Source organism: Natator depressus, chromosome 2, assembly GCF_965152275.1.
Source record: "Natator depressus isolate rNatDep1 chromosome 2, rNatDep2.hap1, whole genome shotgun sequence".
NCBI classification, from domain to species: Eukaryota; Metazoa; Chordata; order Testudines; family Cheloniidae; genus Natator; species Natator depressus.
The window spans coordinates 102326663-102351456 of record NC_134235.1 but is presented as its reverse complement, the minus strand read 5'-3'; the positions used below and the strand labels follow the sequence as shown (position 1 = coordinate 102351456).

The 24794-nt window shown below is 45.4% G+C and overlaps 1 protein-coding gene across 2 annotated transcripts; it reads right to left on the bottom strand.

Moving 5' to 3' along the window:
- Positions 1-1898: 1898 nt before the first annotated feature.
- On the bottom strand, positions 1899-7525 carry LOC141981486 (nuclear transport factor 2-like). 2 transcript variants are annotated; one of them, XM_074943151.1, is made up of 5 exons: positions 7228-7525; positions 4602-4723; positions 3599-3670; positions 2365-2463; positions 1899-2060 (listed from the first exon to the last, which is right to left on the bottom strand). In XM_074943151.1, the coding sequence occupies exons 1-5, from the start codon at positions 7457-7459 to the stop codon at positions 1947-1949; spliced, it is 639 nt and encodes a 212-aa protein (XP_074799252.1). In that variant the 5' UTR covers positions 7460-7525; the 3' UTR covers positions 1899-1946. The 2 variants fall into 2 exon arrangements, with proteins under 2 accessions (XP_074799252.1, XP_074799253.1); XM_074943152.1 differs by lacking the exon at positions 7228-7525 and adding an exon at positions 7118-7207.
- Positions 7526-24794: the final 17269 nt, after the last annotated feature.

The following is a 24794-nucleotide window of genomic DNA, read 5'->3' as shown; positions in this document are numbered from 1 at the left end:
ATTACTAACTCAATATGAGGCATCAGGGCCTGGATCCACATCTAACTTTTAGACACCAGGAGAATTAAAGGAACAATGGGATTCTCAAAGCCTGAGTTAGGCACGTAGGCTCCCTACACATAGAGAGCTGCCCAAACTAGCCAATGGAGGATATTGACAAGAGGGGTGTGTTCTAAGGCCTGCCCCTCTCTGGGAGATTAGGACCGATAGGTGCCTTATCAGCAATCGGGAATCCCTCTCTGAGTCAGGTGGTTTACACACCTGGTCTTCTTTTAAGTGAGTGAGGCAGACACTTCTCTCCATGCAAAACAACCAGAGGAAGTGATGCTCCTCTTAACTTTCAGCCCAATGGTTAGCACAATCAACTGGGATATGAGAGACCTGGGTTCAATTCCCCCTCTCCATCAGAAGGGAAGACCCTTTTCAAATTCTCTCTCTCTGAGGGGGCTCTAACCACTGAGCTACAGGATATGCTGATAAGGACCTTCCTCAACCTTTCCTGAGGAATCTGTGCTGCTGTGTGTAAGTAGTCATCGTAGCAGCGCAACTGGCCCCTGGATCTCCCACCTCCCATGCTGGTGCCTTAAACTCCAGGTTAGGGAATCTCTCTGACTCAATAATATTTATCCATAGTGGAACACAAGAAACTCTGACCATAGCTACCAGATCAGGCCTTAGGGGTGAGATATGTGCTCCTTCATCTCTCTTTCCCTGGTTTGTAGAGCTTAGGTGTCTAGATACCTAAAGTGAGGCAGCAACATAGGCAGCTAGAGAACACTTACAGTGCAAGTTTAGATGCTGAGTGAATTTTGGGGACTATGTGGTTGAGTGGCTCTTAAGTGGAGGTTTTGTGAATCACAATGGTGCCTAAAAATTGGGACTTAAGTGATTAAATACTTTTGTGGCTCTGGATCCGGCCCTAGTGTTTAAGCAAAAAGGACAACCACCAAAATTTTAATAAGACTTGTGCTTATCATCCTTATCAGTCTGCTTGCATAGTGTGTCCCATTGCCATTCCCTTCCTCTGTTTTATAGAGGTCGCTGCTCTCAAGAGCATACATGTCTTCCTCTGTGTTTGTCTAGCATACTGTGAATGCTCCTGTACGCTGAAACATCAGCGTAATTACAAACTTTGGGCCATGTTCTCCCTTCTCGGCAAGGGGGAGAAGGGAGCACCTAAAGCACTTTCACAGATTAAAGTCAATCCTCCATTTTCTGCTCCCTTCTCCCCCTCGCCGAGAAGGGAGAACATGGCCCAAAGTTTGTAATGGGAGCACTTACCGCTACTAATGTTCATATACAAATTTCATACCAAGTTGCACTGCTTTCACATTCTCTGAAAGTACTGGATTTGAAAAGTGCATTTCATGAGACACAACCACTAATCATCCCATAGCTACAAAGTACTTACATGGAGTTTGTGCTGCCAACTCTTTTATAGAAAGGCGGCGAGGAGTCCTGTGGCGCCATGGACTGGCGACGTGTTGGAGCGTGGGCTTTCGTGGGTGAATACCCACTTTGTCATGCATCTGGCAAAGTGGGTATTCACCCACAGAGGCTTGTGCTCCAGTGCGTCTGTTGGTCTGTAAGGTGCCATGGGACTCTTTGCCGCTTTTACAGATCCAGACTAACACGGCCACCCCCTGATACTTAACTCTTTTCTAAAAAACTATAGTTCATAGATAGTAAATTGCAGACTCTGGAAACTTGCTATCATTATGATAATATAGAAACAATTCACATTCCTGCTGTCTACAGTTTACAAGCCAATATTACACCAAGATATGGTTAGGAGACGGGAAGAGAACCACAAGCTAGCAAGTGCATGGTCTTTTGATCAACAGACTGCATAAACCACCACAGAACAATTTAAACAACAATTTATTTATTTTTGTGTCAGATTTGAAAGTGGTAGTAGAAACGGACATTTGAGAACAGAAAAATATTCAAGCAAAGTTGTACAGGGCCAGTCTAAATATATCATTGGTGCAAACCCAATTATCACTAATATTCTTGAGAACAAACAGCTGGTGGAATCCCATCACTGGGTCATTATCCACCTATAAATAAATAAAATAGTAAGTTAGAAGTAGGAAGTATAGCCCACATGTCCAAGCCAAACCCCCTCAAACTACTCAAGTCTATTAGCATAGCTTGTATCAATTAAATATCCACTGCCTTTCTTTTCAAGTCTATTCAACTGACATCAAGACACAGCATTAGTGGTATTACCTCACGCTCAAACAGGAATTCTTTTTAATTACAAAAGAATTGATTTAAATGCAGTAGCAGAATGCAGTATTTCTAAGACCAACAAGCTTCTCCTTACATACTAGTCAAAGCATTACAGTTTGCCAGTCTCACCTTCAGCTGACCAACCACCATACTAAGTATACAGTTATCAGGCGCTGGTTGGTGATCTTGAGATGTTATGCTGTGTTGGATTTTTTGGAATGGAAGGCTCTGTTTAGGAGGGATTAAAAAAGAAACTCAAACACTGAACATATTAATGCAAGTATTTAACTCCATTAATATTTCTGCTCCAGCAGTGTACTTGGTACTCTACGTGGTCCCTGATCCAAGAGAGTTAGACATACAATGCAGCTAATACACAAAATACTAATTGGCCATATGAATGTCAAGTCTTAATAGTGCAAACAAAAGCAAATCTGATAGAAAAAAGTCAACGTTTAGTATAGTTAACTATAATATTGTGCTTTAGAAAAGTGTATTATTGTGTCAAGTGAGGGAATGGAAATCCCCCCTGTAACACTGTACAATAATCCTGCTCAATGATCTTGCAGGGAAGACATTTTCTAAATATTTCTTTCCTCATATCACAAGACGACCAATTTCCATATGGTCAACTGGCATAAAGATCTATGTATGTGATTCTTTACCAACAACAAAAGGATTAGATATTAAGAAAGTTTTAATAAGTGGGTGTTTAAATATGCTGCATCTTAACACTTTTGTACTGTTTACTCAAACTAAAAAGTGACTATTGTAAGAAATGGCAACTTCTTACTCAGTTACTCTTATTTCCCATGTGTATTCAGAATCCTATCTGCTGAAACTTACCGACAAGTTTAATATGTTTGATTCCGGTTAGCAGAGCAGACCTAGCTAAGAGAGTTGGATTTTATACTGCCTCATCCATCAACAGATCTGTGCATTAAGTTTCAACTACAGGGCCTAATTCATCCCTCAACTACAGTAACAAGGTTTCACAGGCATAACAGAGGGCTGAATTCAGCCTGCAGAACATCTTATTTGTGATGAAGAGGAAGGAAAGAACTCAGCTTAACTTTGAGGTGCTGGCACTTTGAAAAAATATTTGACTTGTAAATTAAGCAGATGTTATTGAACGAACATGGAACCTTACAATGCAATTTTAACATCAGTTTCATTGCAGCAATCAGATTTTTTTGAACTCTGAAAAGTTCTGCAACTCAGGTACAGGTGTTCTCTCTACTACCTGTAATCACATGGAAGCGTGCAGGTGTAATTGGTTTTTCAATCCTGAGACAACAAAGCAGTTCAGAGTTTAGTTTAGTTTTGTTTTTTAAAACCACTTTTAACATATACAGAAGCATACCATCAGCTTTTCCATGATGGCTGTTTTTCCTTGGAATTGCTGTCCTTCCCAGGACAAGCAAGAAGCATCTGTCTGAAAAAGAGAACAAAGTGTCTAAGTCATTCATGTCAATGTTACAGAAATGAGGTAAGATTGAAAGGTCTGAGGGATGTAGCCTAAAGCAGTGTTTCTCAACCTTTTGATACTAGGTACCAGCTTGCTGCCTTCCTAAACTGTGTCAGGGACTGGCACTGGTCCATGAGAAACACTGGCTTAAAGAATCCTAGGGATACACATGAAGCGTTTGGTAATCTAATTTAGTCACTAGCAAATGAGTATTTGTTACAACTGGAAGTTATGCAGAACATGACTAATAAGTTATCAAAAATGGTACAGCTTGTGATCAGAAAGGGAGATACTGGCAGAGTCAAGCAACCTTTCAAGAAGTAGACCCACCCATTCTATTTTTGGCCTAGCTTGTGCCATCACTTACACTAGGGCTGTAGGGTTTTGATATTCAATCCTCACCCCACTTTAAGAACTTCTTCCTGTTTCCCCACAGATGTCTTAAGAGGGCCTACAGTTCATATGGAAGAATGGCAGAATCAAGTTAAGAAAATTTTAAAAAAGCAAATTTCACCACTTCCCCTTTTAGTTTTTGATGTTTCTTCACTGTGACAGATCTCTCATAGTTCAAGTTCTCCAGCAAGTGAAACAACAACTCCCACTCCCTCACCCTGACATTTCTGCTACTCAGAAAAATGGATTTTAAAAAAATCCCACAATTGTTGACAGAAGAGAGGAATATTTACCAAGAATCATATTTTATAGGGTAAAATGACAGTTTAAGGAATTAGAATTGGGGGGGGATATGTACTTGCTTCCATTCTATCCAAGACAGAAACATTGCCTCATACAAACTGTCTTTGTAGTGGAAGTGCAGAATACATCAAGCCCATAACTTATCATTCAAGATGATCAATGAGGAAGTTAAAAGTTCGAGCAAAGTCAAACTGATACTTACATAGAGAGCACTTAGCTCTACTCTACTGGTATCAAAACGCTGGTAATAGAGATGCACAAAACTTGTTCCAACTTGCTCCCACATAGGTCTCTCTGCCATTCTTGCTCTTTGTCTAAGTCTGTCTAGAAGGCAAATATTTAGAAGTTTTAAGTCTAAAACAGTGACACTCAGACCGAGGCTGAGGAGCCACAAGTCACTCTTTAATGTGTGTCCTGCAGCTCTCTGCAGCACATATTAAAACACTGATTTAACTAATCAATCAGGATGCTTTTATTATATTAACCAATTTTAGCTGAGATATACATCTATCTACACACACGCACACAATATTTCCCCTGCCATACTGTTTAAATATGAGTATCTAGTACTACAGTAAATGAAACAACGAATTCACACTACTGTGGCTCTTTGGGTAATGTAGATTTCTAATTTGGCTCCTGAATCACTGAGGTCTGAGTATCAATGGTCTACAATAATCCTAAATTACCAAGGTCAGTGGAAACTGCAGAGAAAAGAGGAAATAGAAGATAAGAGAACATCTCCTTTTCTGCAGCACACTTGGTGAGAGGGCACAACATTATGTATCATTTTACTTCTTATTTACTATTTGAAGTAGAATCCCACCATAAAGATTCTTTAAGGCAATTCAACTGCCAGTTTAAGTCTCAATTCTGCAGCAAGTTGCTTATGGGTGCCCCCCATGCAAGTGTAGAGTTCCATTGACTTCAATGGGCATCTGGTTGCACAGAGCTAATTGCAGGATTGAGGCCTTAATGCTTTCCATTCTTTTGGTGTGGTCTTGTAAACACATGAACAAGTTTATTTAGCTTCAGTCTTGGGAAACATCCCTCTTACGCACCCACAAGCCCATCTCAGACCCTTTCATTCTTTAAAAACTTTCTTTCAAGCTCACATCTAAGTTTTTAAAAGAAAGCTAAAACAAGGCACGCTGAGAGACCTTCACATGGTCTATCACAATTTAAAAAAATAAAAATAAGTAGGAGGCTTTACATGTATTACACACAGGTATCTAAATGAAAAGTACACCACAACTGACTAATGGATCTCTGTTCAAGGGGGGCATTTTTGTGAGTTTAAACAAAACACACAACTTCTAATTTTCTCTTGCTGCTGTTCATGGATACCCCATTACACTAACATGCACTGCCTATTACCCAAAATGCCCCTCTCCCCCAAACCCTAAGAGATCCACCACCTGCACAAGATAGAGGATATGAAAATTGGATAACTGAAGGTGTGGCTAAAACTGAGGCTCTGATTTGACATGTGAAAGACTTTACAGATATAGAGACTCCATAGATTTAAGCCCTAAAGTTCAGTTCTACTGTGAAAAGCATACTTGTTCGTACAGGAAAAAAACGTGTGGAAAGAACATCTGTTGATGGTAGTAACTTAAGTTTTTGCTGCCCCTTAACAGTTGGCCCTGCAGATTCATCAACTCAGAAGGGCTTGTCTACACTTAAAACACTACAACAGGTTCTCCCGTTGGCACAGGTAATCCACCCCCCAAGAGGCAGTAGCTAGGTGGATGGAAGACCCAGCACTGTTTACATGGGAACTTAGGTTGGTTTAACAACACTGCTCAGGAACATTGATTTTTTCACACCCCTGACCGATGTTGTTAAACCAACCTAATTTTCTAGTAGAGACCAAGCCTAAGACTGAGTGAGAAGCAGAGTCTCTCCTATTTTGTGAACAAAAAACCCTGTTTTTTAAAAGTTAGTCGGTTCCATCTGTGCAACCTCAATAACCACAAGGAGGTTGCATAGGCTCACTGGGAGCAGTTTGGTCCATAGGATCTTTACAATGGTGATGAACTGAAGAGCATCAAAGAGCACCGGGGCTAGCAGTTGTTCACCTGTAACCTGAACACACTAGATATGGGGAAAAAAGAAAACCAAAGAAAAGAAAAGAAAAAAAACCTCGCATACTGAGAATGTCAAGTCCCTCTTCAGTGGAGAGCAGCTCTGTGCTCCAGAGGACACCACTAACTTAGCGAAAGAGATTTCAGGTCTTGCTCGCCAGACACTGTATGGGTTTAAGAAAACGGCTCCCCCGTCCCCGCCTCGCGGTGTGTAAACCCCTTCCTAACAGCGGAAAGGGAGTCGAGCTGGCGGCAGTTTGCCAAGCCAAGCGCTGTGCAGCGCCGGCGAATTTGGCAAAGCCTCCTCTAAGGCAGCAAAAAAATCCCTCCCCGCCCACATGCTCAGGGGCAGCCTCCAGTCCCCCTCCCTAGCTGGGCGCCCAGGCTGCCTGCCTCCCCCTAGGCTGCACCCAGGCTCAGAGCACAGGCGACTAACCCCCCCCCCCAAAAAAAGAAGCAACCAGGCAGGGGGTTGGCGCCGGGCGGCCGAGCGCACGTGCAGCCAGAGAGCCGAGGAAGGAAAGAGCAAGGGGCACACTCCCGGCACCAGCCGCCACCCATCCCGCCTGCCCTGCCCCCAGCGGGTTCCCCCTGCCACGCGACCAGCCTGGGGAAGAAAATGCGCGGCTACCGCTGAAGCGGCTCGTCCCCAGCCTCCGCTCAGCGCAGCCAGCGGCGGCCGCTCTCAGCCTGGCGCGCGCCCGCGCGCGCGCTCTCCGGCGGCGCCACGCGCTGTCTTACCGGCCGCCGCTACCTGCGCGCCCCGCTCAGGCGTCCCCTGCGCACGTGGTACTTGGGGCGGGGCTGGCGAGCCGCTAGGTGGCGCCCCGGGGCAGGGTTTGAGCTGTAATCCAAGTGCCCAGCGGCGGCCACCCAGTGAGAAGGGAAACTGCGCCCGCCTGTAGCGCCGCTGCTGGGCGAACACCCCGCGGCAGGAGCGAAACCGATACCGCCGCGCGGGCGCTGATCTCATCAGTTACCACGCGCCGGACGGGCTCAGGGCATGAATGGGATGCTGCTGAGACCGCATGATGCAGCGTGCTCCGCGATGCGGGGCGGTCTGCTGAGTAGGTGGCACTCCTATCTCTTCTACACTTTCCACAGTATGCATCCGATGAAGTGAGCTCACAAAAGCTCATGCTCAAATAAATTGGTTAGTCTCTAAGGTGCCACAAGTCCGCCTGTTCTTTTTACGACTGAATCGGCCTCCTGGGTTGTGCTCTTGGCATGCCAGCTTTTGTATGAGATCGAAAACTGACCCTGACCAGGTCTTGTTGTTAAAGGTCCAACAGCGCTCTTTACCGGAATAAAGGTGTCAGTCCCGATGACCTGGTTGCGTATAATTATTCATCTGAAATTTCAACTGGGTAAATGGCACCTGCATTTCCAATTGGCTATGGAATGCATCCGATGAAGTGAGCTGTAGCTCATTAAAGCCTGTGCTCAAATAAATTGGGTAGTCTCTAAGGTGCCACAAGTACTCCTTTTCTTTTTATGGATATTCAGTTACTTGTTGTTTTTGTTTATTCCTAAACTTTTATACTTCTGCTGGGCCCTGTTAAAACAACTGTTGCGGGCTGCTTTTCAGTGGTGTGCTTTGGGAGTCTCAAGGATGAAAGGTATTATGTAAATATAAGATGCACCTTTGTGGAAGTTTGATGTAATTAATTTTTGCTAGGAAACTACAAAATCATGAGTTCAAGTCTTTAATAGCAACACTTTCAGTGATATGCTTGTGAATGTAAAGATGTCACTCTTGGGGAGGGAGAAGAAAAGGAAAAATGGTATTTAAAACATTTTGGGTACAGTTTTGAAACAAGCCTTTGACAAGGTCCCTCACCAAAGGCTTTTACGTAAATTAAGTTGTCATGGGAGAAGAGGGAAGATCCTTTCATGGATTGAGAACTGGTTAAAAGACAGGGAACAAAGGGTAGGAATAAATGGTAAATTTTCAGAATGGAGAGGGGTAACTAGTGGTGTTCCCCAAGGGTGACCAATCCTATTCAACCTATTCATAAATGATTTGGAGAAAGGGGTAAACAGTAAGGTGGCAAAGTTTGCAGATGATACTAAACTGCTCAAGATAGTTAAGACCAAAGCAGACTGTGAAGAACTTCAAAAAGATCTCACAAAATTAAGTGATTGGGCAACAAAATGGCAAATGAAATTTAATGTGAATAAATGTAAAGTAATGCACATTGGAAAAAATAACCCCAACTATACATACAATATGATGGGGGCTAATTTAGCTACAACTAATCAGGAGAAAGATCTTGGAGTCATCGTGGATAATTCTCTGAAGACATCCACGCAGTGTGCAGCTGCAGTCAAAAAAGCAACTGGGATGTTAGGAATCATTAAAAAAGGGATAGAGAATAAGACGGAGAATATCTTATTGCTCTTATATAAATCCATGGTATGCCCACATCTTGAATACTGCGTACAGATGTGGTCCCCTCATTTCAAAAAAGATATACTGGCATTAGAAAAGGTTCAGAAAAGGGCAACTAAAATGATTATGGGTTTGGAACAGGTCCCATATGAGGAGAGATTAAAGAGGCCAGGACTTTTCAGCTTAGAAAAGAGGAGACTAAGGGGGGAGATGATAGAGGTATATAAAATCATGAGTGGTGTGGAGAAAGTGAATAAGGAAAAGTTATTTACTTGTTCCCATAATATAAGAACTAGGGGCACCAAATGAAATTAATGGGTGGCAGGTTTAAAACAAATAAAAGGAAGTTCTTCTTCACTCAGCGCACAGTCAACCTGTGGAACTCCTTGCCTGAGGAGATTGTGAAAGCTAGGACTATAACAGGGTTTAAAAGAGAACTGGATAAATTTATGGAGGTTAAGTCCATTAATGGCTATTAGCCAGGATGGGTAAGGAATGGTGTACCTAGCCTCTGTTTATCAGAGGATGGAGATGGATGGCAGGAGAGAGATCACTAGATCATTACCTGCTAGGTTCACTCCCTCTGGGGCACCTGGCATTGGCCACTGTCGGTGGACAGGATGCTGGGCTAGATGGACCTTTGGTCTGACCCAGTATGGCCATTCTTATGTTCTTATGTTAGGCCTCTGAAATTGCCCCTAAAATTTTTCCCATACGTAAAACTCACATTTGCACATGCAAACTTGTTTGCCTAGACCATTTGGGTAGTTAGATGCTGAATTACCCTACTTATACATACAAAATACCTTTGTTCTTGTATATGCAGGATTTATACGTGGACCTAATCAACATTTATGGGTACAATTTTAGAGGCCCATTTGAAAATGTTGGCATTTATTTTTATTCTGTTAAAGTTTTCAATTCACAAACTTTTTATATATTTGTATGTGCTTTTCTGATACATCTTTAAGCTGCACATATTTCCCTAAATAGATTATTCTAATTATGTAGAAAAATATTCCTTGTATGTAAAAGAGAAACTCATATAAAAACTATTAACTCAAACTCATTAATATAAAGAGAAAAAGTAACATTTTTTTACAAAAAGAAAAGGAGTACTTGTGGCACCTTAGAGACTAACAAATTTATTTGAGCATAAGCTTTCGTGAGCTACAGCTCACTTCATCGGATGCAGTTGCATAATGCAGAAATTGCTTTCCCAATTTTATATAAACTTCTAAAATGTTCTCAATGTCCGAGACTAACCATGAGAAATATTCGGCCAAAAGTAGAGGGATGTTTTTAAAACCTCATGACAGATTAAAAAAGCATAGCTCTTATGTAGATAAGGCTGAAAGATGGCTTCTTATGGATACATAACTCTAACTACATAATACACTATTTTGTTTGTCTTAAAAGAAAGTTATAGATTTATCTCAGGGGGTAGCCGTGTTAGTCTGTATCAGCAAAAACAACGAGGAGTACTTGTGGCACCTTAGAGCAGAGGTGGGAAAACTATGGCCCGTGGGCCACATCTGACCCACGGGACCGTCCTGCCCAGGCCCCGAGCTCCCAGCCGGGGAGGCTAGCCCCAGCCCCTCTCCCGCAGCCACGCCGCCGTGTGGGGAGCGTTCTGGCCCGCTGCTCCTGCCGCGCAGCACGGCTTGCGCCCGCCCACCTCCCAGTGGCTTTCTAATAAGCCAGTCCTGCCACTCTGAGCGGCATGGTAAGGGGATGGGGAGCAGGGGGGTTGGATAAGGGGCAGAGGATCCTGAGGGGCAGTCAGGGGACAGGGAGCAGGGGGCGGTTGGATAGGGGGCAGGGAGCAGGGGGTGGTTGGATGGGGTGGAGGTTCTGGGGAGGGTGGTCAGGGGATAAGGAATGGGGAGTTAGATAGGCGTGGGAGTCCCAGGGGGACTGTCGGGGTGGGGGTGTGGATAGGGGTCAGGGCAGTCAGGGGACAGGGAGCGGAGGGGTGGGGGGTTGGATAGGGGACCGTTGCATACAGAACCCCCAACCCATCCAACCCACTCTGCTCCTTGTCCCCTGATTGGTCCCGGGAGGGGGCAATCAGGGGACAAGGAGCAGGGTGGGTTGGATGGGTTAGGGGTTCTGAGGGGGGCAGTAAGGGGGCGGGAAGTGGGAGGGGGCAGGGGCTAGGCTGTTTGGGGAGGCACAGCCTTCCCTACCCAGCCCTCCATACCATTTCACAACCCTGATGTGGCCCTCAGGCCAAAAAGTTTGCACGCCCCTTCCTTAGAGACTAACAAATTTATTTAGGCATAAGCTTTTGTGGGCTATAACCTACTTATAGCCTGCAAAAGCTTATGCCCAAATAGATTTATCTGTAATTACAAACAAAAATTTGTATTAAAAGGCTTTTCAGCTTGTCTTTATTAGCTAAGATCTAAGTTTAGAGTTCTTTGTTTCTCTATGATGACTGATGATAGGTACATTCCCTGCACTGTTTTAAGTGTTATGGTCACCTGCTGTTCTAGAGAAAAACTAAGTTCAGAATTCTGGTTAATGGAAGAGGCATAAAGAAGGGCCTAGTTTGCAGCTGTTCTGTTTTTTAAATTGGTTTGCAATAGAATTTAGCTAAAAGAATAGATTTAGGCAGTTTTCCATCTAATCCTTGCATTTGGTTGATTGCTACACTCAACTATGTAACAAAGCATATAGAGTCCACAGCTGATCCCTCTCCTATCAGCGTACTCATTTGCTAGCACAGAAAACAATACAGTTCCAGGCCCATGAAAATTACCTTCAATATGTCTGAAGTAAAAGGTAAAAAGTATAAAGATAAAAACATTGCTCAGTGTACTGTATGGTACAGTCATTATATTCAAAGATCCAAAAAGATAAACCAGCACTGAAAAAATTAACCACTTTCCTCTTATTAGTGGCTTCTGCAGGGCAGAGCATGAGACTGCAAGTGATTACATGAGTGCTAGTTGGAATCTTGGTCTTATTTTCCCCACGTCCATGATGCAAAATCAATACGACTGGCACATCTGCGTTTCTTTGTGAATTGGCATAACTGTTTCATCTTCCTATTCTATAGTCTCATCAGCTGTTTTCCTCCCTCTGTTTCTGGTCTCATTTCTATTACGATGTCTGAATCCATGAGCTCATTGGCAGATGACTGTGTCCCAGGTTAGCACGTATATTAAATATTTTGGGTGTCACTCTTGTTGATGGAGAGATGTTATCATCTACACCACTATTCATCATTTTTTTTCAGCTCAACTATTAAACCCACACTTAAGGAAACAGTGAACAATACAGGCCTAAGAGACAGCTCCCTACACAGCAATAATCATGTGACTTGTATCCCGCAAATTAATATGTCTTACAACATCCATGGCAGAGTGTCACCTGGATCGGTTCCTTTTTGCTGCAGAGGGAACAAAGTCAGTGTTTCTTGGATGTTTGTATTATTAACTGATATAGGGACCGTATCAACATTAGGTTTATAGGGAGAAATGCAGACTTCAGCATAAGAAATAGATTTGTGTTCCAGCAAAATTGTCCATCACACTGGCTTTTTTTTTTTTTTTTTTACTACATTGACTGGCCAAGTTCCATGTTTCAGTTTTGAAGCTAGTCATTAAAATCTGCCTCGATTATCCAGACATCCCAACTGCTTTTACATTAAAAAGGTACTGCCCCACAAAAACACTGAGGCATGGCAGATTTACAATGACTATAGAACAGCTCTTATCCATGCCAGACAAACACAAGAGCATTGCAACTCTTTTTCATTAATTGTTTCACAACTCCAGCCCAGGACAGGGATGTCTTCAAATACAGGCATTCTGTTTCTAATAGCTCACCAAAGCAGTCTAGTCCAGCATTCTAGAACCGACAGGTATCACAGCTCTCCTACTTCCCAACCCCAAAACTGTCACTCAGTTCTTCTCTTGTCACTGGCCTGAGCAGGTGAGGAACCCAATCCTTTCCTTGCATTGGCATTCTGCTATATAATCACTCTGTCGGTTTGGTTCAAAGCATTATCTAGCAGTAGGTTTGTAATTAGCTATTTGCATGTTTAGACTTTGTCTAACTGTTAGGTTCCCTCTACTATGGCATATGGGGAAAGATGTCGGTGCTCAGGACTGACAAAATATCCCTGCTGAGCTGCCCCAGGATTGAATCATAGTTCCCGAAGGTGCTTCTGAGTCTTTGCCTAAGGAGTCATCAGATTCACTGGGGAAGGATCCCAGTAACCATGGTGCCATGAGATTCTTTAGGTCATTTAGTTCTGTGGTCCATCAGGATCAAGCTCTGTGTTGCTGGGAGGTTCTTATGGTCTGAAACTAGTTGCAGAAGACATACCCATCACAACAGGAGGTCTTTGGATCCTTTCCCTGTGTGTAGACCAGGGGTGGGCAAACTACGGCCCGCCGCCCACATCCAGCCCGCCAGCAGATTTAATCCAGCCCTCGAGCTGCCGCTGAGGAGTGGGGTCTGGGGCTTGCCCCGCTCCCGCGCTCCAGCTGGGAAGTGGGGTCGGGGACCACACTGCGGCTCCCGGAAGCAGCGGTATGTCCCCCTTCCAGCTCCTACGTTTAGGGGCAGCCAGGGGGCTCTGCACACTGCCCTGTCCACAGGCGCCACCCCTGAAGCTCCCATTGGCCAGGAACTGCAGCCAATGGGAGCTGCAGGGGCGGTATCTGTGGATGGGGCAGTGCACAGAGCCACCTGGCCAAGCCAGAGGGGGGACATGCACCCCCTGCCAAAGCCCTTACCCCTGCCCCCGCATCCCAGCCCGGAGCTCCCTCCCACACCCTGAACTCCTCTTTTCTAGCCCCACCCCAGAGCCCACACCCCGTTCTGAATCCCAACCCCAATTTAGTGAGCATTCATGACCCACCATACAATTTTCATACCCAGATGTGGCCCTCGGGCCAAAAAGTTTGCCCACCCCTGGTGTAGACCAACTGGGTCTCTAAACGTCTGAGCAGTACTTGATTCCATCTGCTTCTATTTTTAAGAAGGACAGAAAGCAAAGGGGAAACAGGCATCCTATATCATGCATTGATCTATTAGAGACTCAGGCAAAGGTTGGTTCTGATTATGCCCTAGTGCAAGTGGCCTCCTATAATCTAAAGACATATGGTCATTTGTTGGATCCCAGAAGTTCAAGGATGATAGGGCCTCATTGGATCCAAGATCCTTGTGTCAGATCTTAGGAGTCAGAAACCAATGAGACAAGGTTGTGGCTTCTGATGAAAAAGCTAAAGGCTAATCATTTGCAGTAGAGAGATGATCTAAATGGATCAAATTCTGTATTCAGATAGGCTGATTGTTTGCTGAAGTTCCTGTAACAGGAAAACATAAAACCCTTTCTACTAAAGGAGAGGCCGTTTCTGCAACCTTTATTCATATGTAAAGATAGATTAGATCTACAGTATGGAACCTGAATTATACCTACTTAGGAAGCATTATTCTTTCAATACAGATTGACTGTTCCATTTGGGAAAGTGGTGTGTCAATAATACTTCAGTTAAAAGGACTCCTCGCTCTTCCTTCTGAGGATTGTCACTGCTAGCTAGTCTCCAACAGTAAGGATCTATGGAGGCAACATCAAGAAAGAGAATAATGTTACTGAGCAAAATAACTCTTTGTCTCGGTGGAATCAATACATTCAGAAAGCAGATGCTCTTCCCCTCTATTTTGGAGAGTTATGGGATGTACCTGGAGATAGAAGGTATCTGAGGGACATTTGGGAAGAGGGGACTTTTACACCTTTGGTTCTAGAATGCTAGGAGGGAGCACCACTATGCAAATGCTCTCCCAAGAGGTAATTACTTTGCAGTAGGGTTTGTCATTGCCTAGCTGGGCATGAAAACTCACAGTATGGATGTGCAGAGGCAATATGTTCAGAGTATAAATGTTAACCTCAACACACAACCTCTTTTTATCATTCTGGTTCTTCACCTGAAAAACATTTTGATGAACGTTAGCTTTGTCTAATACAGCACTTGCCCTGCTATTCAAACTAGCACGCTTAATCTCCACCAAAATAAAGTTAATATCTGTAATACTTGCCATGTCTTAGAGACAAAGCTCTTTTAGACCTCCGCTAGAGTTTCCTTATAGATATAGTAATGTGCGGGTGTGCCCCTTGCATCTGTACTGGTTATCCTTATTTGGGTATTTGAAAGAGTTGGCTGGTTTGAGGATCCATTAATTTCTCTTTCAGTGGTTGATTTCCTGCAGGTTTATCAAGCACATTCCCAACCCACCTCTGTCAATCAGACACTATATATTGTTCAGGATGGAAGAACTCTACTAGTGGATCCTTCCACTTCTTGCGTTGGTTCCTCCCCACCCATCCCCACTTTTGAGTCCGGTCCTGAAGATCTTCATATGGTGCTTGCTGGTTGGTAAGCCTTGACTCAAGCAAAACAAATGATGTTAGCAGGGCCCCGTGTATCCCATAACAGTGGAAATTGCTGTGGAATGTGCATCTTGCTGCAGAATTGTAATCCAGAGTCTGCTTTCATTTTTAAAAAAATTGCTACAAGCCTTTATGATTCAGAGTTAACCTTAGATGTTTGAACCAAGTGTAAACAAATATTGTGATGGCTACTTGAGTTTGCAGACAGCCTGAAACAATGGCTCTAAAAAGCATGAAATGCTCCAGTTATGTCATCTAGGACCCTATGGACCCATATCATGGCTGCAGAATTTGCCATCTTTCCAAGGTGTGGTAGAGTTCATCATCTTTTCCCTGGAATTCATTATTTTGCTCCTCTTGCCAGGTTCCCCACATTTTGTTTTATATCTTCTGCCCTGCAAGGATCTTCAAGGAGAAATTAATTGGATTACAGTGCAAACTTCTTGGAACCAGGTAGCAGGGGGATCCAGGAGCCAGAGAGAGAGATGATTAGCCACTGAAGCCAATTACAAGTTCTTCCCTTTGGTGCCATGCTTGAATTAAAGCAGATTCTGTGTCAGACAAGACAACATCACAAGGGCCAAAGCCCCTGCAGTGGACCTGGGCCACCCGGAGAACATGGGATACAGGGGAAAATCTCAAAAATCACTCTCAAAAATAATAATGAATTAATTTTACATAGATGAATATCTTCAACTATTAACCATAATTCTGCATGTTTGTGTGGAGGTGGGAATGAAGACTATTTCTTGGTGATAGAATTAATATTGCAGTAAAATATAGAGGTTGTCCCTGCAGAGCTGTGTAGAGGTCTGTCATATACCAATAGTAGTTGAAAGCGTAGAAGACATAATTGAAACTACTTTTGACAGCCAATCAAGATTTTTCTTTGGTGTGATAGGTGTTGATACCATACCACTTAGAAGTTTTTAGATCAAATCTAAGATGGGGAAGATTCCTCAAAAGTGAAGAATTGTCATATGAGCATAAAGACCTGATCCTTTGAGGTGATAACTTGAATCGAAGATGAGTGCTCAACATTGGCCGTGCTGCTCTAACTTGCTGTATTTTATTTTTGTCACAAAGCATTTGTGCATCTGCTATCTTTAAATATTTCCCTACGGAATGGTAAGTGGCTGACCTGCTGAATAAGGTATCTGTGTTTGAAAGAACCTGATCCAGCAAGAATTTTACTCACTCCACTCAAGACATTACAACCAACTAGAGGGCTATAGTCTCCACTCACTTAGCCGTGGTCTACACTAGGAGTTGAGGTTGAATTTAGCAGCATTAAATCAATTTAACCCTGCACCCGTCCACACGACGAAGCCCTTTTTTTCGACTTAAAGGGCTCTTAAAATCGATTTCCTTACTCCACCCCCGACAAGGGAATTAGTGCTGAAATCGGCCTTGCTGGGTCGAATTTGGGGTACTGTGGACACAATTAGACAGTATTGGCCTCCGGGAGCTATCCCAGAGTGCTCCATTGTGACCGCTCTGGACAGCACTCTCAACTCAGATGCACTGGCCAGGTAGACAGGAAAAGGCCCACGAACTTTTGAATTTCAGTTTCCTGTTTGGCCAGCGTGGCAAGCTGCAGGTGACCATGCAGAGCTTATCAGCAGAGGTGACCATGATGGAGTCCCAGAATCGCAAAAGAGCTCCAGCATGGACCGAACAGAAGGTACAGGATCTGATCGCTGTATGGGGCGAGGAATCCGTCCTATCAGAACTCCGTTCCAGTTTTCGAAATGCCAAAACATTTGTCAAAATCTCCCAGGGCATGAAGGACAGAGGCCATAACAGGGACCCGAAGCAGTGCCACGTGAAACTTAAGGAGCTGAGGCAAGCCTACCAGAAAACCAGAGAGGCAAATGGCCGCTCCGGGTCAGAGCCCCAAACATGCCGCTTCTATGATGAGCTGCATGCCATTTTAGGGGGTTCAGCCACCATGACCCCAACCATGTTGTTTGACTCCTTCAATGGAGATGGAGGCAACATGGAAGCAGGTTTTGGGGATGAGGAAGATAGCTCACAGCAAGCAAGCGGAGAAACCAGTTTTCCCGACAGCCAGGAACTGTTTCTCACCCTGGACCTGGAGCCAATACCCCCTGAACCCACCCAAGGCTGCCTCCCGGACCCACCAGGCGGAGAAGGGACCTCTGGTGAGTGTACCTTTTAAAATAGTATACATGGTTTAAAAGTAAGCGTGTTTAATGATTAATTTGCCCTGGCATTCGCGGCTCTCCTGGATGTACTCCCAAAGCCTTTGCAAAAGATTTCTGGGGAGGGCAGCCTTATTCCGTCCACCATGGTAAGACACTTTACCACTCCAGGCCAGTAGCAAGTAGTCAGGAATCATTCTAGAACAAAGCATTGCAGTGTATGTTTGCTGGTGTTCAAAAAACATCCGTTCTTTATCTCTCTGTGTTATCCTCAGGAGAGTGATATCATTCATGGTCACCTGGTTGAAATAGGGTGCTTTTCTTAAGGGGACATTCAGAGATGCCCGTTCCTGCTGGGCTGTTTGCCTCAGGGAATGTTCCCCGCTGTTAGCCGTGAGGAGGGAGGAGGGGCTAGCCACGCAGTGGGGGGAGGCAAAATGTGACCTTGTAACGAAAGCACATGTGCTATGTATGTAATGTTAACAGCAAGGTTTACCATGAAAGAGTGTACCCATTGTTCTATAAAATGTGTCTTTTTAAATACCACTGTCCCTTTTTTTTCTCCACCAGCTGCATGTGTTTCAAGGATCACAGGACCTTCTCCTTCCCAGAGGCTAGCGAAGATTAAAAGCGAAAAAAACACACTCGCGATGAAATGTTCTCTGAGCTCATGCTGTCCTCGCACACTGACAGAGCACAGATGAATGCGTGAAGGCGGACAATGTCAGAGTGCAGGAAAGCACAAAATGACCGGGAGGAGAGGTGGCAGGCTGAAGAGAGTAAGTGGCGGCTGAAGAGAGGGCTGAAGCTGAAAGGTGGCGGCAGTGTGATGAGAGGAGGCAGGATTCAATGCTGAGGCTGCTGGAGGATCAAACTCATATGCTCTAGCGTATGGTTGAGCTGCAGGAAAGGCAGCAGGAGCACCGACTGCCGCTACAGCCCCTGTGTAACCAGCCACCCTCCTCCCCAAGTTCCATAGCCTCCTCACCCAGACGCCCAAGAACGTGGGGGGGAGGGGCCCTCCGGCCACCCAGCCACTCCACCCCAGAGGATTGCCCAAGCAACAGAAGGCTGGCATTCAATAAGTTTTAAAGTTTTAAACTTTTAAAGTGCTGTGTGGCCTTGTCCTTCCCTCCTCCACCACCCCTCCTGGTGCTTCTCTCCTCCACCACCCCTCCTGGGCTACCTTGGTAGTTATCCCCCTATTTGTGTGATGAATTAATAAAGAATGCATGAGTGTGAAGCAACAGTGACTTTATTGCCTCTGCAAGCGGTGATCAAAGGGAGGAGGGGAGGGTGGTTAGCTTACAGGGAAGTAGAGTGAACCAAGGGGCGGGGAGTTTCATCAAGGAGAAACAAACAGAACTTTCACACTGTAGCCTGGCCAGTCATGAAACTGGTTTTCAAAGCTTCTCTGATGCGCACCGCGCCCTTCTGTACTCTTCTAACCGTCCTGGTGTCTGGCTGTGCGTAACCAGCAGCCAGGCGATTTGCCTCAGCCTCCCACCCCGCCATAAATGTCTCCCCCTTACTCTCATATTGTGGAGCGCACAGCAAGCAGTAATAACAGTGGGAATATTGGTTTCGCTGAGGTCTAACCGAGTCAGTAAACTGCGCCAGCGCGCTTTTAAACATCCAAATGCACATTCTACCACCATTCTGCACTTGCTCAGCCTATAGTTGAACAGCTCCTGACTACTGTCCAGGCTGCCTGTGTATGGCTTCATGAGCCATGGCATTAAGGGGTAGGCTGGGTCCCCAAGGATAACTATAGGCATTTCAACACCCCCAATGGTTATTTTCTGGTCTGCGAATAAAGTCCCTTCCTGCAGCTTTTGAAACAGACCAGAGTTGCTGAAGATGCGAGCATCATGTACCTTTCCCGGCCATCCCATGTTGATGTTGGTGAAACGTCCCTTGTGATCCACCAGTGCTTGCAGCACTATTGAAAAGTACCCCTTGCGGTTTATGTACTCACTGGCTTGGTGCTCCGGTGCCAAGATAGGGATATGGGTTCCGTCTATGGCCCCACCACAGTTAGGGAATCCCATTGCAGCAAAACCATCCACTATGACCTGCACATTTCCCAGGGTCACTACCCTTGATGTCAGCAGATCTTTGATTGCGTTGGCTACTTGCATCACAGCAGCCCCCACAGTAGATTTGCCCCCTCCAAATTGATTCCTGACTGACCGGTAGCTGTCTGGCATTGCAAGCTTCTACAGGGCTATTGCCACTCGCTTCTCAACTGTGAGGGCTGTTCTCATCTTGGTATCCTTGTGCCTCAGGGCAGGGGAAAGCAAGTCACAAAGTTCCATGAAAGTGCCCTTACGCATGCGAAAGTTTCGCAGCCACTGGGAATCGTCCCAGACCTGCAACACTATGCGGTCCCACCAGTCTGTGCTCGTTTTCCGCGCCCAGAATTGGCATTCCACCGCATGAACCTGCCCCATTAGCACCATGATGCCCACATTGCCAGGGCCCGTGCTTTGAGAGAAGTCCGTGTCCATGTCCTCATCACTCTCGTCACCGCGCTGACATCGCCTACTTGCCAGGTTTCGCTTTGCCAGGTTCTGGTGCTGCATATACTGCTGGATAATGCGTGTGGTGTTTAATGTGCTCCTAATTGCCAAAGTGATCTGAGCTGGCTCCATGCTTGCCGTGGTATGGCGTCTGCACAGAAAAAAGGCGCAGAATGATTGTCTGCCATTGCCCTGACGGAGGGAGGGGCGACTGATGACATGGCTTACAGGGTTGGCTTCCAGGGAATTAAAATCAACACAGGGGGTGGCTTTGCGAGAAACTGAATGGCCCCCCCAAGGACAGAACTCAAAATCTCAAGGATAGAACTCAAAACTGGGTTTAGCAGGCCATTGATTTCACAGATGGAGGGAGGAGAAAATGAATACAAAACAAATCTGGTCTATTTCTTGTTTTGAGCCACTTCATCTATCTTTATACATCTTGCTGGCAGCAGACTGTGCAATACGACTGCTAGCCATTGTCATCTCCTGGGTGCTTGGCAGAAGACGGTGCAGTATGAGTACTGGCCATCGTCTTCTTCTCACTGCAGATTAAAAGACAGTTCACTGCGGGGAGGACTCAATCGCCACGAGACGAAACAAGGGAAATGACCTGGCTGAGTCACTCCCATGTTTGCCCTGGCGCCCAGTTAAAAGAGCACCCAGAACTACGTCGACGATGGCTACCAGTCATACTGCACTGTCTGCTGCCAAAAGGCAATAAACTGCTGCTGTGTAGCAATGCAGTACCGCGTCTGCCAGCACCCAGGAGACATACGGTAACGGTTAGCTGAGCGGGCTCCATGCTTGCCGTGGTATGGCGTCTGCACAGGTAACTCAAGAAAAAAGGTGCAAAACGATTGTCTGCCCTTCCTTTCACAGAAGGAGGGAGGGAAGGGGGGCCTGATGATATGTACCCAGAACCACCCGCGACAATGTTTTAACCCCATCAGGCACTGGGATTTCTACCCAGAATTCAAATGGGCGGTGGAGACTGCGGGAATTGTGGGATAGCTACCCACAGTGCAATGCTCCGGAAGTCGATAGTTGCCTCGGTACTGTGGACACACTCTGCCGACTACATGCACTTAGAGCATTTGTGTGGGGACACACACAGTCGACTGTATAAAAACGCTTTCTACAAAACCAACTTCTATAAATTTGACCTAATTTCGTAGTGTAGACATACCCTTACAATGTGTATATTAGGAATAACTCCATTTACATTATTGGAGTTACACTAGTGGAAGTTATAGAATTGGCATATGGGCTTCACAGCAGTCTGATTTATTCTAAGGAAAGACATATCTGCCACAGAATCCTATTCACCCATAAAACACCATTTTTATTTCTAAAGCCAGAAATTCAGAGTAAAAATCCATTGGTTTGGATTGGTGGACTTGATAAAATGAGAGAACTATTTACTGAGCACCTTGCTGTGTTTTACGTTACTTGGTAACCTAATGAAAGACCATCAAGACGTTCAGGTAAGGGACTAGATGTAAGATTGTCTGGGAACCTTAACTCTGCAATTCTTGTCCTTTGTGTGTTTAAAATCTTAATGCTCGCATTGCATTGGTGAAGTCTTGGGCATTTAGATTCTCATCTTAGCTCCTTTTGGAGTCAATGGGAGCTGGTTCAGACCTTTACTCATTTGGGGCGCACCCAGTGAATTCTGTAAAGTTGTAAGTGCTGAGCACCTCTCAGAATTAGGCCATTTATAGAATCATAGGTCTGGAAGGGACAACGAGAGGTCATCTAGTCCAGTCCCCTGCACTCTTGGCAGGAATAAATCATTTTATCTAGAGCATCCATGACAGGTGTTTGTCTAACCTGCACGTTAAAATCTCAAATGATGGAGGTTCCCTAGGCAATTTATTCCCATGCTTAACCACCCTGACAGTTAGGAAGTTTTTCCTAATGTCCAACCTAAACCACCCTTGCTGCAATTTAAGCCTATTGCTTCTTCTCCTTAAGCGCTGAGGATAAGACAACATAACACAAGAACTAGGGGTCAGCAAATTAATAGGCAGCAGATTTAAAACAAACAAAAGGAAGTATTTTGTTACACAATGCACAGTCAACCTGTGGAACTTCTTGCCAAAGGATGTTGTGAAGACCAAGACTATAACAGGGTTCAAAAGAGAACTAGATACATTCATGGAGGATAAGTCCATCAATGGCTATTAGCCAGGATAGGCAGAGATGGTGTCCCTAGCCTTGGTTTTGCCAGAAGCTGGGAATGGGTGACAGGAGATGGATCACTTGATGATTACCTGTTCATTCCCTGTGAAGCACCTGGCATTGGCCACTGTCGGAAGACAGGATACTGGGTTAGATGGACCTTTGGTCTGATGCAGTATGGCTGTTCTTATGTTCTTCCTTCTCCTCATGAAAACCTTTTACATACTTGAAAACTGTTATCATATCCTTTCTCAGTGTTTTCTTCTCCAGACTAAACAAACCCATTTTTTTCAATCTTCCCTTACAGGTCCTGTTTTCTAGACCTTTAATCATTTTCGTTGCTCTTCTCTGGACTTTCTCCAATTTGTCCACATCCTTCTGAAAGGTGGCACCCAAAACTGGATACAATACTCTAGTTGAGGTCTACTCAGCACAGAGTAGAGTGGAAGAATTACTTCTTGTGTCTTGCTTACAACACTCCTGCTAATACATCCCAGAATAATATTCCCCCCCCCTTTTTTTTGGCAACTGTTACACCATTGACTCTCATTTAGCTTGTGATCCATCCAGATCCCTTTCTGCAGTTCTCCTTCCTAGGCAGTCATTTCCTATTTTGTACGTGTGCAACTGATTGTTCCTTCCTAAATTGAGTACTTTGCATTTGTCTTGATTGATTTCATCCTGTTTAGTTCAGATCATTGTCCAGATCATTTTGAATTTTAATGGTATCCTCCAAAGCACTTGAAACCCCTCCCTGCTTGGTATCGTCTGCAAACTTCATAAGTGTACTCTCTATGTCAGGGGTGGGCAAACTTATTGGCCCGAGGGCCACATCGGGTATGGAAATTGTATGGTGGGCCATGAATGCTCACGAAACTGGGGGTTGGGGTGCGGGAGGGGGTGAGGGTGAGGGCTCTCGCAGGGGGAGCGGGCTCTGGGGTGGGGCCAGAAATGAGGAGTTCAGGGTGTGGGAGGGGGCTGGGCTGGGGCAGGGGGTTGGGGTGTGGGGGGATGAGGGCTATGGGATGGGGCTGGGGATGAGGGGTTGGGGGTGCAGGAGGGTGCTCTGGGCTGGGACCAAGGGGTTCAGAGGGCAGGATGGGGATCAGGAGTGGGGCAGGGGGTTGGGGCATGGGAGAGAGTCGGGGTGCAGGCTCCAGGCAGTGCTTACTTCAAGCAGCTCCCGGAAACAGCAGCATGTCCCCCCCTCCAGCTCCTATGTGGAGACACAGCCAGGTGGCTCCGCATGCTGCCCCCGTCCACAGGTGCCACTCCTGCATCTCCCATTGGCTGTGGTTCCTGGCCAATGGGAGCTGCAGGAGCGGCACTTGGGGCGGGGGCAGTGTGCGGAGCCCCCTGGCTGCCCCTATGTATTGGAGCCGGAGTGGGGACATGCGGCTGCTTCTGGGAGCCTGCAGATTCATGGCACGTGCAGAGCAGGGCAAGCCCCCAACCCCGCTCCCCAGCTGGAGGGTTGGAGCGGGACGAGCCCTGACCCCCCTCCCCGGTGGGAGCTCGAGGGCTGGACTAAAACATCTGAAAGGCCGGATGTGGCCCACCCCTGTGGTAGTTTGCCCACCCCTGCGGTAGTTTGCCCACCCCTGCTCTATGCCATTATCTAAATCATGAAGATATTGAACAGAACTGGACCCAGAACTGATACCTGTGGGACCCCACTTGATATACCCTTCCAGCTTGACTTGTGAACCACTGATACCTATTCTCTGGAAACAGTTTTCCAGCCAGTTATGCACCTAACTTATAGTAGCTCATCTAGGTTTATTTCCCTAGTTTGTTTATAAGGCAGCCCCGTGAGACAGTATCAAAGGCCTTGCTGAAGTCAAGATACACCACATCTTCGGCTTCACGCCCATCTGCAAGACTTGTTAACCCTATCAAAGATCTTTCTGTATTTCTTTTTGGACCTGCTTTCCCTTTTAGCTATCTCCAGATATCTTGATATGACTCTTTCCTCTTGCTGTCAATCTCTTCTGAGTCGTTAGTGTATATAGGATTTCCTCTGCCTGCCCCTTTTCCATTGTACTTGGTTTTTCCATCTGTTTCTCTACTATCAAGTTCAGAATGGACTTCTCTTGCCTGTAGCTACTAGTTGCTAGGTAGTAGTTCCTTTCTTGAGCAACCTGGCTGTGGTGATGCGCCTCTCAGTGCAGACAGAAGTGGCTGGAACCAGCTGTTCCTCTCTAAACCAGGATTCATAGGCATACACCATTATTAGAAAGGTGTAGTTTGGGCCTGAGGTCAGGTCTGGTGGTTAGGCCTGCTTTGCTTCTATTTCAGATATCTGGAATTTTCCCTAGGACTCCAGTGACTAGATGATGTGCAGAAGGGACTATGTTATCTTGAAAGTGTAGGATAAGAAATGCTGTTATAGGATAACTGTTAAGCAAAATTGTATGATAGGGTACATTGTTGGATGAAGAGCAAAGAATACATGCTGCTGGGTACATGGAGACACAGAGGATTGAACTCCTGGATGGAGTCCACTGAGACTGTCTGTTTGGAATTTGTGGGGGGCTGAATCGGCAGGTTGTCTGTTGGCTCTGGGGTGAAAGAAAGCAGGATCCAGAGAGGATCAGGGAGCTAGACTGTGAGCAGGAAGGAAAGCATTGCCAGTTGCT

Excerpts from the sequence above, each read along its gene's own strand:
- LOC141981486 (XM_074943151.1), bottom strand. The coding sequence starts at position 7,459 with ATGAGATCAGCGCCCGCGCGGCGGTATCGGTTTCGCTCCTGCCGCGGG. Across the intron at positions 4,724-7,227 it reads CGCGCAGGTAGCGGCGGCCG|ACAGACTTAGACAAAGAGCA; the intron begins GTAAGACAGCGC and ends TTTGCCTTCTAG. Across the intron at positions 2,464-3,598 it reads CCATCATGGAAAAGCTGATG|AGCCTTCCATTCCAAAAAAT; the intron begins GTATGCTTCTGT and ends CCTCCTAAACAG.